Source organism: Haliotis rufescens, unplaced genomic scaffold (genome assembly GCF_023055435.1).
Source record: "Haliotis rufescens isolate VD_foot unplaced genomic scaffold, xgHalRufe1.0.p SCAF_7, whole genome shotgun sequence".
In the NCBI taxonomy this organism is placed as follows: Eukaryota; Metazoa; Mollusca; class Gastropoda; order Lepetellida; family Haliotidae; genus Haliotis; species Haliotis rufescens.
The window spans coordinates 25,702,849-25,717,794 of record NW_025964361.1 but is presented as its reverse complement, the minus strand read 5'-3'; the positions used below and the strand labels follow the sequence as shown (position 1 = coordinate 25,717,794).

Genomic DNA, 14,946 nt, shown 5'->3' with positions numbered 1-14,946 from the left:
TTACATGTGTGAGTGAGTGAGTTGGGTTTAACACAACTTTGAACAATATTCCAGTTATATCACAGAGTGTCAGCTTAATGTGGGAGGAAAGCCCGAAGTGATGCAGGTCTTAGATGTTTACCACTAAAGTAAAACCCACCGGCCTATAGCGCTGACAAACCTATTAACATAATCTTAATACTTATCTTACGATATATAATCAATATATAATCATATCTACTGAAAAGGGCTCAACATTTGATTTGGCATTACCACTTCCTGAACTTTCAGTGACCTTGACCTTGTATCAGATTACCAAAAAGATGATTACATGTTCAAAGCATCAGCCTAAATATATGTGCCAAGTTTCTCTGCTATGTGAGAAAAGTAGTTTTGTTCTGTTTGTTTCTTGTTTAATGCCACACTCAGCAATATTCCTGTAAATAATTGAGTCTTTGATTGAGGCGCATAGACATGCTAAAAAAGAGTCACTGAGCCTGACCACCCGACTAAGTCACCGGTTTTGTTGCTTTTGTTTGTCTGATGTTAAACGCCGCACTCCAGCTATATGACTGTGGTCTGTAAATAATCGAGTACGGACCAGACAATGCAGTTATTTTATCATGAGCATCAACCCATGCAATTGACATAAGATGACGTGGATCAACCAAGTCAGCGATCCTGACCGCCCAAACCCGTTAGTCGCCTCGTACGACAAGCATGAAGGCCTATACTAACCCGGATCTTCACAGATGTAAGTCACCTGTAACAACTAGCATAAGTCATTAGGGACAAAAGTTAGGTTGTACCTTGACAGCCTCATTGACTTGATGAAGCTGAGCAGCGAGGGCTATGAAGGTTTCGTGCAGCTTCTTCATCAGAGCTATCAATTCTGCAGTAAAACATAGCACGAAAGTCATCTTCACGGCACACACAAAATCTGAACTGAATCACAAGGAGGCTGTACAGAAGAAAGACTGATTATTTATCTTATTAAACAATATCTTATTGTCATAGTACTGAGCATGATGACAACATTCTGGGCTACTTTGTCTAATTCTGATGAAATATCAAATATGTTTGACGAAACTATGAAAACTAGTAAAACCTAGATATTTTTTACATTTGTATACTTATCCTGCATTACTCCTTAATGCATTCACTGCTCACCTTTTGACAAAAGTGAAAGCTGTGACTGATCCTGCTTGAAGAACTAAAGATGTCGTTCCGTTCTGAAGCAGGACCCCAAATCACCAGCTGCCATGTCATACCGGAAGTGATAGATGCATGATGTCTCCATATCACTGTTGGTCACAGTAAATTGTCTGAAGATATTATAGTGGGAGGCAGGTCTGTGACGGGTGGGCCCTTACCTGTAGTAATCGTCACGTCCTGAGCTGACGTAAGCAATCCAAGAAGCACTTGCAATTGGTGAAGAGTAATGGGCTACTATAGGGCGGTGTACAGATGACGTAGAATTTTTATCCATCTGTCCCTAGGAACTGAAAGGTCTAGATCTGCCTGAAATAACATCCTATGAATTAGAGTTGGTAGGATGGAATTAGTTCCGACTTCGTCTCGTTGATTATTCATCCCAGTTGATAAAGTAGGCTCCTGGTGAAGTCCCGGTGACGAGTTGGGATCGCCGTTACTGCATGCTTCAGTTTGCAGTCGTCTATGTACAACTTAACCAAATGTTCCTCAGGTTCATATAGGCGGCTTTTTGGTAAGGCGGGTAAAAAGCCATGGGGGCCACTGAAATGCCTTGAATTGGAACCAGAGGAACTGCTGGTTGTTGGGGTGGATAGGCAGTGCATGAGCCACCGATGACTCTAAGGTATTGTGCTGATAAGCAGGTCCAGGCATCTGAACAAAGGGAGGCCTATGTGCCTGTTGATGTATGGCTTGCATAAACAAATGCATCCACATCAGGTCCATAAATGGCGCCGACGAGTAGAGCGCTTGGGGTGTTGCCAGAAGCCTTGAATGTTGGATAGCGCAGGTGTAGCCACTATGCCTGTAGGCGCAACCATGGTAACGTTGGCAAGTAGCGTAGGCATAGTCGCACTGCCAATAGGTGCAGGCATTGTGGATGCGTCTTGAGGCGCAAATGTTGAGGCTGTAGTCGGTGTAGACATCATGGTAGATACGCCCGAAGGCGCTGAGGCAGTTGAGGCTCTCTGAGGAACGTAAGCCGAAGCTATAATAGATATAGCCAATGTGTTAGTCTGAGATAAAGCCAATGTAGATGCTGTCAAAGCCCTGTGCGCTAGGGCTGTAATAGGTGACTGTAAGGTGTCAGCTTCCCTTGAAGTCATAGGCTAAGTAGTGATTACGGCTTTCACTGCTGTCAAAAGGTGAGCAGTGAATGCATTAAGGAGTAATGCAGGATAAGTTAAAAAAATTACTGTCAGCAACAACACATCAATAACAAGCAGTCCAGGATATCAGAAATGGATAAAGGGATAATTCTAGGGTGGGGCCTTATGCTTTTAGCCCCTAAATTTGAAAAAAGGCCCACATTTTCAAATGAAATAGGGTATGTTAACATTATGCCTCTGGAAAGTTTAAAATTTTCACATAGAGGGCCCATGTCAGAAAATTCCTAGAGCAACCCTGTAGATGGCACGAGAAATCTAAAACAGCGTACATTAACAACCAACAAAGTCCCCCAGTTTAACAACTAGATCTGACATTTGATAAGCTGACAGAGCCAGGGATACTTCTATTCCAGAGCCCCCAAGGGTGGAAAGTCCAATAAGTCAGTCTGGCAAAACCGATGGCAGCAGACGTGCCAACCACAGGTGCACATAAAGGACAGAAGTACAGCAAGCAGGCAGAGAAGGGTGTTGAGGGAGAGCATACCGGCCGGGGAATGTCTGGTGGGCTGGTGGAGGGCGGCCAGATGGTTCTCAAGGGTCTCGATCTGCTGGCGGTATGTGATCATCCTCCCTTCAAACTCCTCCACCAGCTGCTGGAAGTAGCTGCAACATGAGGAAGACAGTCTGTAGTTAGTTGTGATGCGGCAACACACAGTGAGTGAGTGAGTGAGTTGGATTTTGTGCTGCTTTTAACATTATTCCAGTTATATCATGGCGTGTCAGCTTAATGTGGGAGGAAAGCCCGAAGTGATGCAGGTCTCAGACGTTTACCACTTCGGTTAAACCCACAAGCACGGGTATGATGCTGATAAACCTAGAAACATAATCGGGGCGAACCGGGATTCCAACCTCCAATCATAGGTTTCTGGCGAGCCCAAGGGACGTAACTCTGCACACCAACTCGCGGCACCTTAGATGACTGGGCCACATATGCCCCTAGCAACACAGAGACAGCATAAGGCTTAGGCATCGTAATAAGTGTGATGATTGAATCCTTTGGCGCAATCCTGGGCAGGGATGTATTGTGTTTGTGTGCCACCCAGTAAGGTGTACAACACACTTACATGGTTGGTGCTGTGTTCTCGTACTGGAGTCCTGGAGGGATGTCCTTGGTCCTCTGGGCCATCTCAGCATTCTTCAGCTCCTAGGTAACAAGGAAGACTGTTCAGAGATTTAACTGGGAACATGTTTCTTCAATCAGATCGAGTGTGGATGTGACCAATACCTGGTGAAATAGGTTGGCCAGGTATCTTGATAACTGGAGTTCTGGGATTCTTGAGAGAGAATATTATTTAGGTTTCAATACATCATTAAAATCTCCCAACATAGATAATGAACAAATGTGGATATTTTTCAGTATTTTTAAATCATTTATTTTCAAAGAGGCAAGAAAACTCACAGAAAGAACTTTTCTTAGCAATAGCAGTGTCAGAAATTGGCCCTAGTGCTATGGTCCTTGCCAAACTGCCCGATGGTTAACACATCCATCATAAGGGCTAGTAGAAATTTGATGGTTTTGCAAAATTTTATCATTATAAGGACAAGTAGACAAAAACAGTTGGTTTCTATAGTTGAATAGACAATAAGGTTTTACAATGTTTTTAATAATTTCCTGCAATATCACTACATGGGACACATGAAACCCACATGAGTTAGTGAAACAGGGTTCTCAGGGTGACAAGCAAACACTTTAGTCACCAGTCTACCCATCTTATTCTGACAGTATGACTTACATGTGCCATTTCCTTCTTGAGTTTGTCCACAGCACACGCGTTCCTCTGGAGTCCATTGGAGACGACAGAGAGCAGCTGCTTGAGAGCGGCGACATCCTCCTGCACCTTCAGCATGGGTTTGGTGGACATGCGAGCGATGTCCTCACGGACTGTCTTCTCCTCCTTAACATACTTCCTGGAACACAAGCACTCATACAGCACCTTGACATGTCACCAATGACTGGCTTCCTGCACACACACTTCCTGGAACACAAGCACTCATACAGCACCTTGACATGTCACCAACAAGTGGCTTCCCACACACATACTTCGTGAAACACAAGCACTCATACAGCACCTTGACATGTCACCAACAAGTGGCTTCCCACACACATACTTCCTGGAACACAAGCACTCATACAGCACCTTGACATGTCACCAATGACTGGCTTCCCTCACACACACTTCCTGGAACAAAAGCACTCATACAGCACCTTGACATGTCACCAATGACTGGCTTCCCGCACACACACTTCCTGGAACACAAGCGATCATACAGCACCTTGACACGTCACCAATGACTGGCTTCCCGCACACACACTTCCTGGAACACAAGCACTCATACAGCACCTTGACATGTCACCAATGACTGGCTTCCCGCACACACACTTCCTGGAACAAAAGCACTCATACAGCACCTTGACACGTCACCAATGACTGGCTTCCCACACACACACTTCCTGGAACACAAGCGATCATACAGCACCTTGACATGTCACCAATGACTGGCTTCCCGCACACACACTTCGTGGAACACAAGCGATCATACAGCACCTTGACACGTCACCAATGACTGGCTTCCCGCACACACACTTCGTGGAACACAAGCGATCATACAGCACCTTGACATGTTACCAATGACTGGCTTCCCGCACACACACTTCCTGGAATAAAAGCACTCATACAGCACCTTGACACGTCACCAATGACTGGCTTCCCGCACACACACTTCCTGGAACACAAGCGATCATACACAACCTTGACATGGCACCAACGAGTGGCTTCCCGCATACATACTTCCTGGAACACAAGCACTCATACAGCACCTTGACATGTCACCAACAAGTGGCTTCCCACACACATACTTCCTGGAACACAAGCACTCATACAGCACCTTGACATGTTACCAACAAGTGGCTTCCCACACACATACTTCCTGGAACACAAGCACTCATACAGCACCTTGACATGTTACCAACAAGTGGCTTCCTGCACACACACTTCGTGGAACACAAGCACTCATACAGCACCTTGACATGTCACCAATGACTGGCTTCCCGCACACACACTTCCTGGAACAAAAGCACTCATACAGCACCTTGACATGTCACCAATGACTGGCTTCCCGCACACACACTTCCTGGAACACAAGCGATCATACAGCACCTTGACACGTCACCAATGACTGGCTTCCCGCACACACACTTCGTGGAACACAAGCACTCATACAGCACCATGACATGTCACCAACAAGTGGCTTCCCACACACACACTTCTTGGAACACAAGCACTCATACAGCACCTTGACATGTTACCAATGACTGGCTTCCCGCACACACACTTCCTGGAACAAAAGCACTCATACAGCACCTTGACACGTCACCAATGACTGGCTTCCCGCACACACACTTCGTGGAACACAAGCACTCATACAGCACCTTGACATGTCACCAACAAGTGGCTTCCCACACACACACTTCCTGGAACACAAGCACTCATACAGCACCTTGACACGTCACCAATGACTGGCTTCCCCGCACACACACTTCGTGGAACACAAGCACTCATACAGCACCATGACATGTCACCAACAAGTGGCTTCCCACACACACACTTCTTGGAACACAAGCACTCATACAGCACCTTGACATGTTACCAATGACTGGCTTCCCGCACACACACTTCCTGGAACAAAAGCACTCATACAGCACCTTGACACGTCACCAATGACTGGCTTCCCGCACACACACTTCGTGGAACACAAGCACTCATACAGCACCTTGACATGTCACCAACAAGTGGCTTCCCACACACACACTTCCTGGAACACAAGCACTCATACAGCACCTTGACATGTTACCAATGACTGGCTTCCCTCACACACACTTCCTGGAACAAAAGCACTCATACAGCACCTTGACATGTCACCAATGACTGGCTTCCCGCACACACACTTCCTGGAACACAAGCGATCATACAGCACCTTGACACGTCACCAATGACTGGCTTCCCGCACACACACTTCCTGGAACACAAGCACTCATACAGCACCTTGACATGTCACCAATGACTGGCTTCCCGCACACACACTTCCTGGAACAAAAGCACTCATACAGCACCTTGACACGTCACCAATGACTGGCTTCCCACACACACACTTCCTGGAACACAAGCGATCATACAGCACCTTGACATGTCACCAATGACTGGCTTCCCGCACACACACTTCGTGGAACACAAGCGATCATACAGCACCTTGACACGTCACCAATGACTGGCTTCCCGCACACACACTTCGTGGAACACAAGCGATCATACAGCACCTTGACATGTTACCAATGACTGGCTTCCCGCACACACACTTCCTGGAATAAAAGCACTCATACAGCACCTTGACACGTCACCAATGACTGGCTTCCCGCACACACACTTCCTGGAACACAAGCGATCATACACAACCTTGACATGGCACCAACGAGTGGCTTCCCGCATACATACTTCCTGGAACACAAGCACTCATACAGCACCTTGACATGTCACCAACAAGTGGCTTCCCACACACATACTTCCTGGAACACAAGCACTCATACAGCACCTTGACATGTTACCAACAAGTGGCTTCCCACACACATACTTCCTGGAACACAAGCACTCATACAGCACCTTGACATGTTACCAACAAGTGGCTTCCTGCACACACACTTCGTGGAACACAAGCACTCATACAGCACCTTGACATGTCACCAATGACTGGCTTCCCGCACACACACTTCGTGGAACACAAGCACTCATACAGCACCATGACATGTCACCAACAAGTGGCTTCCCACACACACACTTCTTGGAACACAAGCACTCATACAGCACCTTGACATGTTACCAATGACTGGCTTCCCGCACACACACTTCCTGGAACAAAAGCACTCATACAGCACCTTGACACGTCACCAATGACTGGCTTCCCGCACACACACTTCATGGAACACAAGCACTCATACAGCACCTTGACATGTCACCAACAAGTGGCTTCCCACACACATACTTCCTGGAACACAAGCACTCATACAGCACCTTGACATGTTACCAATGACTGGCTTCCCGCACACACACTTCCTGGAACAAAAGCACTCATACAGCACCTTGACATGTCACCAATGACTGGCTTCCCGCACACACACTTCCTGGAACACAAGCGATCATACAGCACCTTGACATGTCACCAACGAGTGGCTTCCCACATACATACTTCCTGGAACACAAGCACTCATACAGCACCTTGACATGTCACCAACGAGTGGCTTCCCACATACATACTTCCTGGAACACAAGCACTCATACAGCACCTTGACATGTCACCAACAAGTGGCTTCCCACACACATACTTCCTGGAACACAAGCACTCATACAGCACCTTGACATGTTACCAACAAGTGGCTTCCTGCACACACACTTCGTGGAACACAAGCACTCATACAGCACCTTGACACGTCACCAATGACTGGCTTCCCGCACACACACTTCGTGGAACACAAGCACTCATACAGCACCTTGACATGTCACCAATGACTGGCTTCCCGCACACATACATCCTGGAACACAAGCACTCATACAGCACCTTGACATGTCACCAACAAGTTGCTTCCCACACACATACTTCCTGGAACACAACCACTCATACGGCACCTTGACATGTTACCAACAAGTGGCTTCCCACACACATACTTCACTGACCTGGCATGTAACTAGCCACACTGACCAGCTGATCCAGGCCATAGGGGCACCATGACATGTAATTAGCCACAGTGACCAGCTGATCCACCCTATAGGGGCATCATGACATATAACTAGCCACGCTGACCAGCTGATCCAGGCCATAGGGGCACCATGACATGTAACTAGCCACACTGACCAGCTGATCCAGGCCATAGGGGCACCATGACATGTAACTAGCCACACTGACCAGCTGATCCACGCCATAGGGGCACCATGGCATATAACTAGCCACGCTGACCAGCTGATCCAGGCCATAGGGGCACCATGACATGTAACTAGCCACAGTGACCAGCTGATCCAGGCCATAGGGGCACCATGGCATGTAACTAGCCACACTGACCAGCTGATCCAGGCCATAGGGGCACCATGACATGTAACTAGCCACAGTGACCAGCTGATCCAGGCCATAGGGGCATCGTGACATGTAACTAGCCACACTGACCAGCTGATCCAGGCCATTGGGGCACCATGACATGTAACTAGCAACACTGACCAGCTGATCCACACCATAGGGGCACCATGACATGTAACTAGCCACACTGACCAGCTGATCCAGGCCATAGGGGCACCATGGCATGTAATTTTGAATATAGTGAACTGCGTCTAAAAGCAGGAAACAATACAAGAATCACTTCACTTACTGGAACACTGTGACAGTCTCCACGAGCATTGCTGGCATTTGGGTCTCTTTTACTGCCTTACCATCGCTGTAATCATAAAATGGACACATGAAAAACACGAAATGTCTTTTTTAAGCCGCACTCAACAATAATTCCAGAGGTCTGTAGCTAATTAAGTATGAACCAGTCAGTTCAGTGATTGATACCATGAGAATGGAATACAATATTTTGTTACTTTCTTTTTCACTCATCTTAAATAAGACAAAAATATGTGCAAGCCCATCTTTGACAATTAGACAGCAGAATCTTGCTCACCTGGTTTTCCCAGCTGTGCCACTCGTTCCTGCAACACAAATCAGGAAACCATGGTAACACAAAGCAAAATGTTTAATAGGATGAAGCAAAAGGCAGTAACATGAATTTTAGACAGTAGACAAATTGAAATTTAGGTCACCTTGGCGACCATTTTAGTCACAACTTTTAGGCCTGGGATACGATACTTGTATCATGGCAGAGAAGTCATGGAATTGTGATGCACCGAAAGTTTAGTGAATCCTTACACCCCAATATGAATGTGTGAGTTAGTTGGGTCTTAACACATCTTTGAAAGGTATTCCAGTTATATCACTACATGTCAGCTAAATATGGGAGGAAAGCCTGAAGTGATGCAGGTCTGAGACATTTACCACTTTGGTTAAACCCCAAAGTATGGATATGGTGCTGACAATCCTCGAAATATAATCAGGGTGAACTGGGATTCAAACCCACAATGGTACGCAACACTGCACAGCGAATTGAGGCGCCTTAGATGACTGGGCCACCCGTGCCCACTGCAACCCAATTTGAACTTAACCATGAACAATGATGAAAGACAGTTATAACATTTCGATCAGTAATTGGATAAAACAGCATACATATACTTATCATGCATAATGGATCACTCATTACTAACTGCTTTCAACTTACCTCCAGATGCTGTTGATGTTTTGGGATCAACACCTCCAAGGCCGACTGTCGCTGCAGTTGTAGTTGCAGCAGAGAAGATGCTGGCTGGGGCCGCAGTGGCAGCCGCAGCAGTAGGTCCGAACAACCCCAGGCCAGTGCTGGCTGTTGTGGCCGTGGTCAATCCCCCTACAAACAGAACATCACTTGTCATTTACTCCATCAGAGGCACTGAGGTCCATGGAAGGACTCCGATACATGGACGGTCTGAGATCTATGGTAGGTCTAAGATCCATGGACAGAAATCAGATCCATGACAGTTCTCTGATCCATAGATCCGTATACACCAAGGTATTTCATGTACTACTTGCGGTGGTGCCACTGCCTTGGTAGCTGTAGATCCATATACACCAAGGTATTTCATGTAATACATGTGGTGGTGCCACTTCCTTGGTAGCTGTAGATCCGTATACACCAAGGTATTTCATGTACTACATGTGGTAGTGCCACTTCCTTGGTAGCTGCAGATCCGTATACACCAAGGTATTTCATGTACTACATATGGTGGTGCCACTTGCCTTGTAGCTGTAGATCCGTATACACCAACGTATTTCATGTACTACATGTGGTGGTGCCACTTCCTTGGTAGCTGTAGATCCGTATACACCAAGGTATTTCATGTACTACATGTGGTAGTGCCACTTCCTTGGTAGCTGCAGATCCGTATACACCAAGGTATTTCATGTACTACATGTGGTGGTGCCACTTGCTTGGTAGCTGTAGATCTGTATACACCAACGTATTTCATGTACTACATGTGGTGGTGCCACTTGCTTGGTAGCTGTAGATCCGTATACACCAAGGTATTTCATGTACTACATGTGGTGGTGCCACTTGCTTGGTAGCTGTAGATCAGTATACACCAAGGTATTTCATGTACTACATGTGGTGGTGCCACTTCCTTGGTAGCTGCAGATCCGTATACACCAAGGTATTTCATGTACTACATGTGGTGGTGCCACTTGCTTGGTAGCTGTAGATCAGTATACACCAAGGTATTTCATGTACTACATGTGGTGGTGCCACTTCCTTGGTAGCTGTAGTTCCGTATACACCAACCATAACAACAAATAAAAAGTAAAGTTTGAGATATGACTGATTTGGATTTTCTTTAACCTAATAATTTAAGAAAAAGAGACTTTCACATTACCATGTGTAAATTACTTCCACTCATGATCAAAAGAAAAAACAATTTGAACAGCATTTTATTGATATGGTAAATACAATCGAAACTATCGATATTCCTAACTGAAATCAAGACTTTTGATCAGAAACTGATTTAACAATCGATTTATTGGCTTTAAGTCCTTACCAACAGCAATATATCGATATTTCGATTTATCGTGACACCCCTAATCTATAGCATGTTCTCCACTAACAGAACCAAGCCAGCGTAGTAGACATAGAGTACGAGAAGCCAGTCAGAAGATGTTTCAATTCAAGTCTAACTCACCACCACCAAACTTTTGACTTGTATTAAATGGTGCAGCATCCACAGCAAGGGTCCCAACTGGCTTCCCTTAACCAGAAACATAGGTTTACACTGTGGCTATTGGAAATCTGTCACTATAGCAGAAACCTCTTTCTCTCCAATTAATGCCGATCTTATTTGTTATGTTTACCTCTTTTGGAATTATGAAAATTCAATTTGTATGAGGATCTCATTGTGTTTGTTATTTTATGCTGCAATCAGTGGTATTCCTGTTAAATCACAGTGGAACCACTGTGCCTTCAGAGAGAACAGAGAGGTGCTGGCCCTGTTGTAAAAAATAATCTTAGCGCTAATACTATTGTAACTCCCATGCTTTAACAAAGACTTCCGATAATTGTAGCGCTAAGACGCTTTGTACAACAGGGCCAAGATGAAAACTCCTATGGCCGCCTAGTTATGTCTAATCATAGTGTTTTAACTCTCTTAAGTTTATGTCTGGGAGATACAACAGTGGTGGTGGGAAGTATGCATACCTAGTGTAGGTGCCACACTGGTCGGTTTGCCGAAACTGAAGCCGCCGGCAGGAGCCGCCCCAACTGCAGCACCTAGACCCAGACCTGTAATGGGAGCTGCAACTGTAGATGTAGCTGGAGTTGTTGTCGTTGCCCCAAGGCCAAAGCTAAATCCACCTGCAGCACTTGTGCCTGCTGAAATAACACAAGCACACATGCTCACTGACTGCTGAAATAACACAAGCACACATGCTCACTGACTGCTGAAATAACACAAGCACACGTGCTCACTGACTGCTGAAATAACCAATACAACCACATGCTTTCCGTTGAAACAAATCAACCACATATGCTCTCTGATGACACAATACAACCACACATGCTCTCCGTTGAAATAATACAACCACATGCTCACTGACTGCTGGAATAATACAACCAAATGCTCTCTAACAAAGCAATACAACCAAATGCTCTCGAACAAAACAATACAACCAAATGCTCTCTGCTGAAATAATACAACCACATACTCACTGACTGCTGAATCAATACAACCACATGATCACTGACTTCTGATACCATACAACCACATGATGTCTTATGAAACAATACAACCACATGCTGGTAGGCTGGTTAAAGGAGAGGAAGAGAAAGACAGCCCTACCTCCTCCCAAAGCTGGCACAGTCGCTGTCGTTGTTGCTGCCCCCGGAACAGTGAGGGAGAAGCCCCCTGATGCCCCCAGCGATGGAGCAGAGGTAGTAGCAGTTGTACCCCCCAGCGTCCCCGGGAACCCCACAGTGCCACCGAGGGAGAACCCACCCCCGGTGGCCTGAGTGGTGGTTCCAAGTGTGACGCCTGTTGCCGTGGTCCTTGCAGCAGTGGCTCCGAAGCCAAAGCCCGATGCTGCAGGTTGTCCAAATCCTATTCCAGTTGCAGCTGCAAGTAGAGAGAATATGCCATGGCATTCCACACATTTGTCACATGGTATATATTTAATTTATAACTATTTTCTCGGGTTAAGAGCAATAAAATTGAGTATACCATCTTATTTTTTTTGTGTTTAAATAAAGCAACAAAGCCCTTTCCATATCTAATAGAGTTGATTGTGCTGTTAAGACCTGTTACTCCAAGAGTCTAATATTACCGAATTCACTCAGTAATCAGTCTTGTTAATCCGACAGAGAGACATGGTCATCTGCCCGTGAGTTCACATTCCATGTTTTGAAGCGAAACGAGTCGGCTAGTAGCTGCATATTACAATATCTGCAGAGATAAACTTGCTTAACAATAAACAATGCTTTTAAAAAACCAAAACATGATTAATCGCATAAGGACCAGACAATCCAGTGATTGATATTATGAGCAACAATTCATGCTATCGGGGTACGATGACATGCTATCATCCAAGTCATCAAACTGACTATCCGATCCACCTCCTACACCCAGCATAGGTTCCCTGGGGCCTTGTCCAATCCAGAATCCCCAGGGGCTTTCAACATCCTCGAAAATCTTATATTTAGTTATTGACACTATTGAGGCGCATTTGACCTACATAAATACTAATGATCAGTTAGGCTGGTCAAGGCATTGGACTTTTATCAAGGGGAATCTTCGGGTACTTCAGGACAACTCTATAGCATAGTTGGGGGGCACGGGTGGCCCAGTCGTCTAAGGCGCCGCGATTCGCTGTGTAGAGTTGCGTCCCTTAGGCACGCCAGAAACATATGATTGTGGGTTCGAATCCCGGTTCGCCCCGATTATGTTTCTAGGTTAGTCAGCACCGTACCCGTGCTCGTGGGTTTCACCGAAGTGGTAAACGTCTGAGACCTGCATCACTTCGGGCTTTCCTCCCACATTAAGCTGACACGCCGTGATATGACTGGAATACTGTTAAAAGCAGCGTTAAACCAAACTCACTCACTCACTATAGCATAGTTAAACTTCTAACATTCAAGGCCCATTGCCTTTATTGCAACATTGATGTGTTTAGCCAATATCAAACACTGGTACACTAATGAAACCATGAAATACTTACCAGTAGTTGCTGCAGGGGTAGTACCAAAGTTAAATCTGAAAAAGAACACCTTTCATAAGTTTCTACTGACACAAACCTCAGCATTTTCAGTAGACTTACTCTAGTCTCTGAAATGAAAATATTTTAAAGAAAAAAAAAGTTGTTAAATTATCATGATTATAGTTATAAAATATGATAAAAAGGAGCCAAGAGACATTCTTCATTTTCAGACTGATACTGCAGTAATCTAGACTTGGCAAATATTATAGACTTACATGAGCTGTATTGGATATATTTGTTTCAGGGTCTGTATGACAGACTACACTTTCATGCTACATGCTACATACAGGTACAGAAGTTCACAATAATTGGATCTGAGAACACAATGTTTTGTTACAGTTGTTTTTCTTAAATCTCTTAAGTTGTATACACTGTGAAAATAATAACATATATCACTGATATGTGAAAACTAAGAATAATAATACTCCATTGTCATTCTTGGATGCCAGGGGAGTCTATAACCCAAGCTGCCTCAAGAAAGAGCTAGAAGATCAACAGTCACATTTCATGTCATCCTCCCAGGTACCCATTCACTGCTGGTTGTACAGAAGCATATTTCGAACAAAGTCACTTACTTATAACTTTTATTTATCCATTGCTAAGGAGACACCACATGTTACATGGCCCTCTGATGTTTGATTAGCAAAGCAATGTACTGCAACGAGTATATACATGGCTGAAGCCAATCCAAGCTGTATTCCGCAGCATCAAAATAAAGATTCTGCAGGCAATTGTTGAAAATTCTGCACAAAATTCTGTGCTCCTTATAATATATCAATAATTCCTAGTCTTGCACCTGTGCCAATTGTTGCAGGCATTTTACTGACAAACTTATCCATGGCTAGAATGTTTTTACAAGTAAATCTGGCAATCACTCCTGTGTACATACAAACACACACTTACAGTAATCAATAATACAAAAATCAACTTCGCTTCAAAATGGAAATCAGGATATTGATTGTTTGTAAATTGTTTGTTCTTATTTCCACACAACATGACATAACACAACGCCTCAAATAATTATTTGGAATGATTTAATACAAAGCAAATACTTAGTTTCAGTAAACCAACACAACTTTTACATAGTTGGATCCAGCTTGGGACTCGTATATTAACATGATTAAAATTCCACAGGTCCTTGGTAAACAGTAAACTATGGTTATAACGAACACAAAAGGACCAC

The 14,946-nt window shown here is 44.8% G+C and overlaps 1 protein-coding gene across 5 annotated transcripts in view; it reads right to left on the bottom strand.

The window, feature by feature from the left end:
* The window catches only part of LOC124137490 (nucleoporin p58/p45-like), a 47,726-nt gene that overhangs the window by 15,862 nt on the left and 16,918 nt on the right, over positions 1–14,946 (bottom strand). For 4 of the 5 annotated variants that reach the window (XM_046503815.2, XM_046503814.2, XM_046503819.2 and 1 more), the window contains exons 2-12: positions 13,725–13,759; positions 12,353–12,625; positions 11,713–11,886; positions 11,201–11,266; positions 9,712–9,876; positions 9,061–9,088; positions 8,767–8,832; positions 4,094–4,268; positions 3,425–3,504; positions 2,845–2,963; positions 789–871 (exon numbers count right to left, since the gene is read on the bottom strand). In XM_046503815.2, coding sequence (XP_046359771.2) covers positions 789–871; positions 2,845–2,963; positions 3,425–3,504; positions 4,094–4,268; positions 8,767–8,832; positions 9,061–9,088; positions 9,712–9,876; positions 11,201–11,266; positions 11,713–11,886; positions 12,353–12,625; positions 13,725–13,759 — 1,264 coding nt within the window. The remainder of the gene's footprint in view (positions 1–788; positions 872–2,844; positions 2,964–3,424; positions 3,505–4,093; positions 4,269–8,766; positions 8,833–9,060; positions 9,089–9,711; positions 9,877–11,200; positions 11,267–11,712; positions 11,887–12,352; positions 12,626–13,724; positions 13,760–14,946) is intronic. The other variant, XM_046503818.2, reaches the window with a different exon arrangement.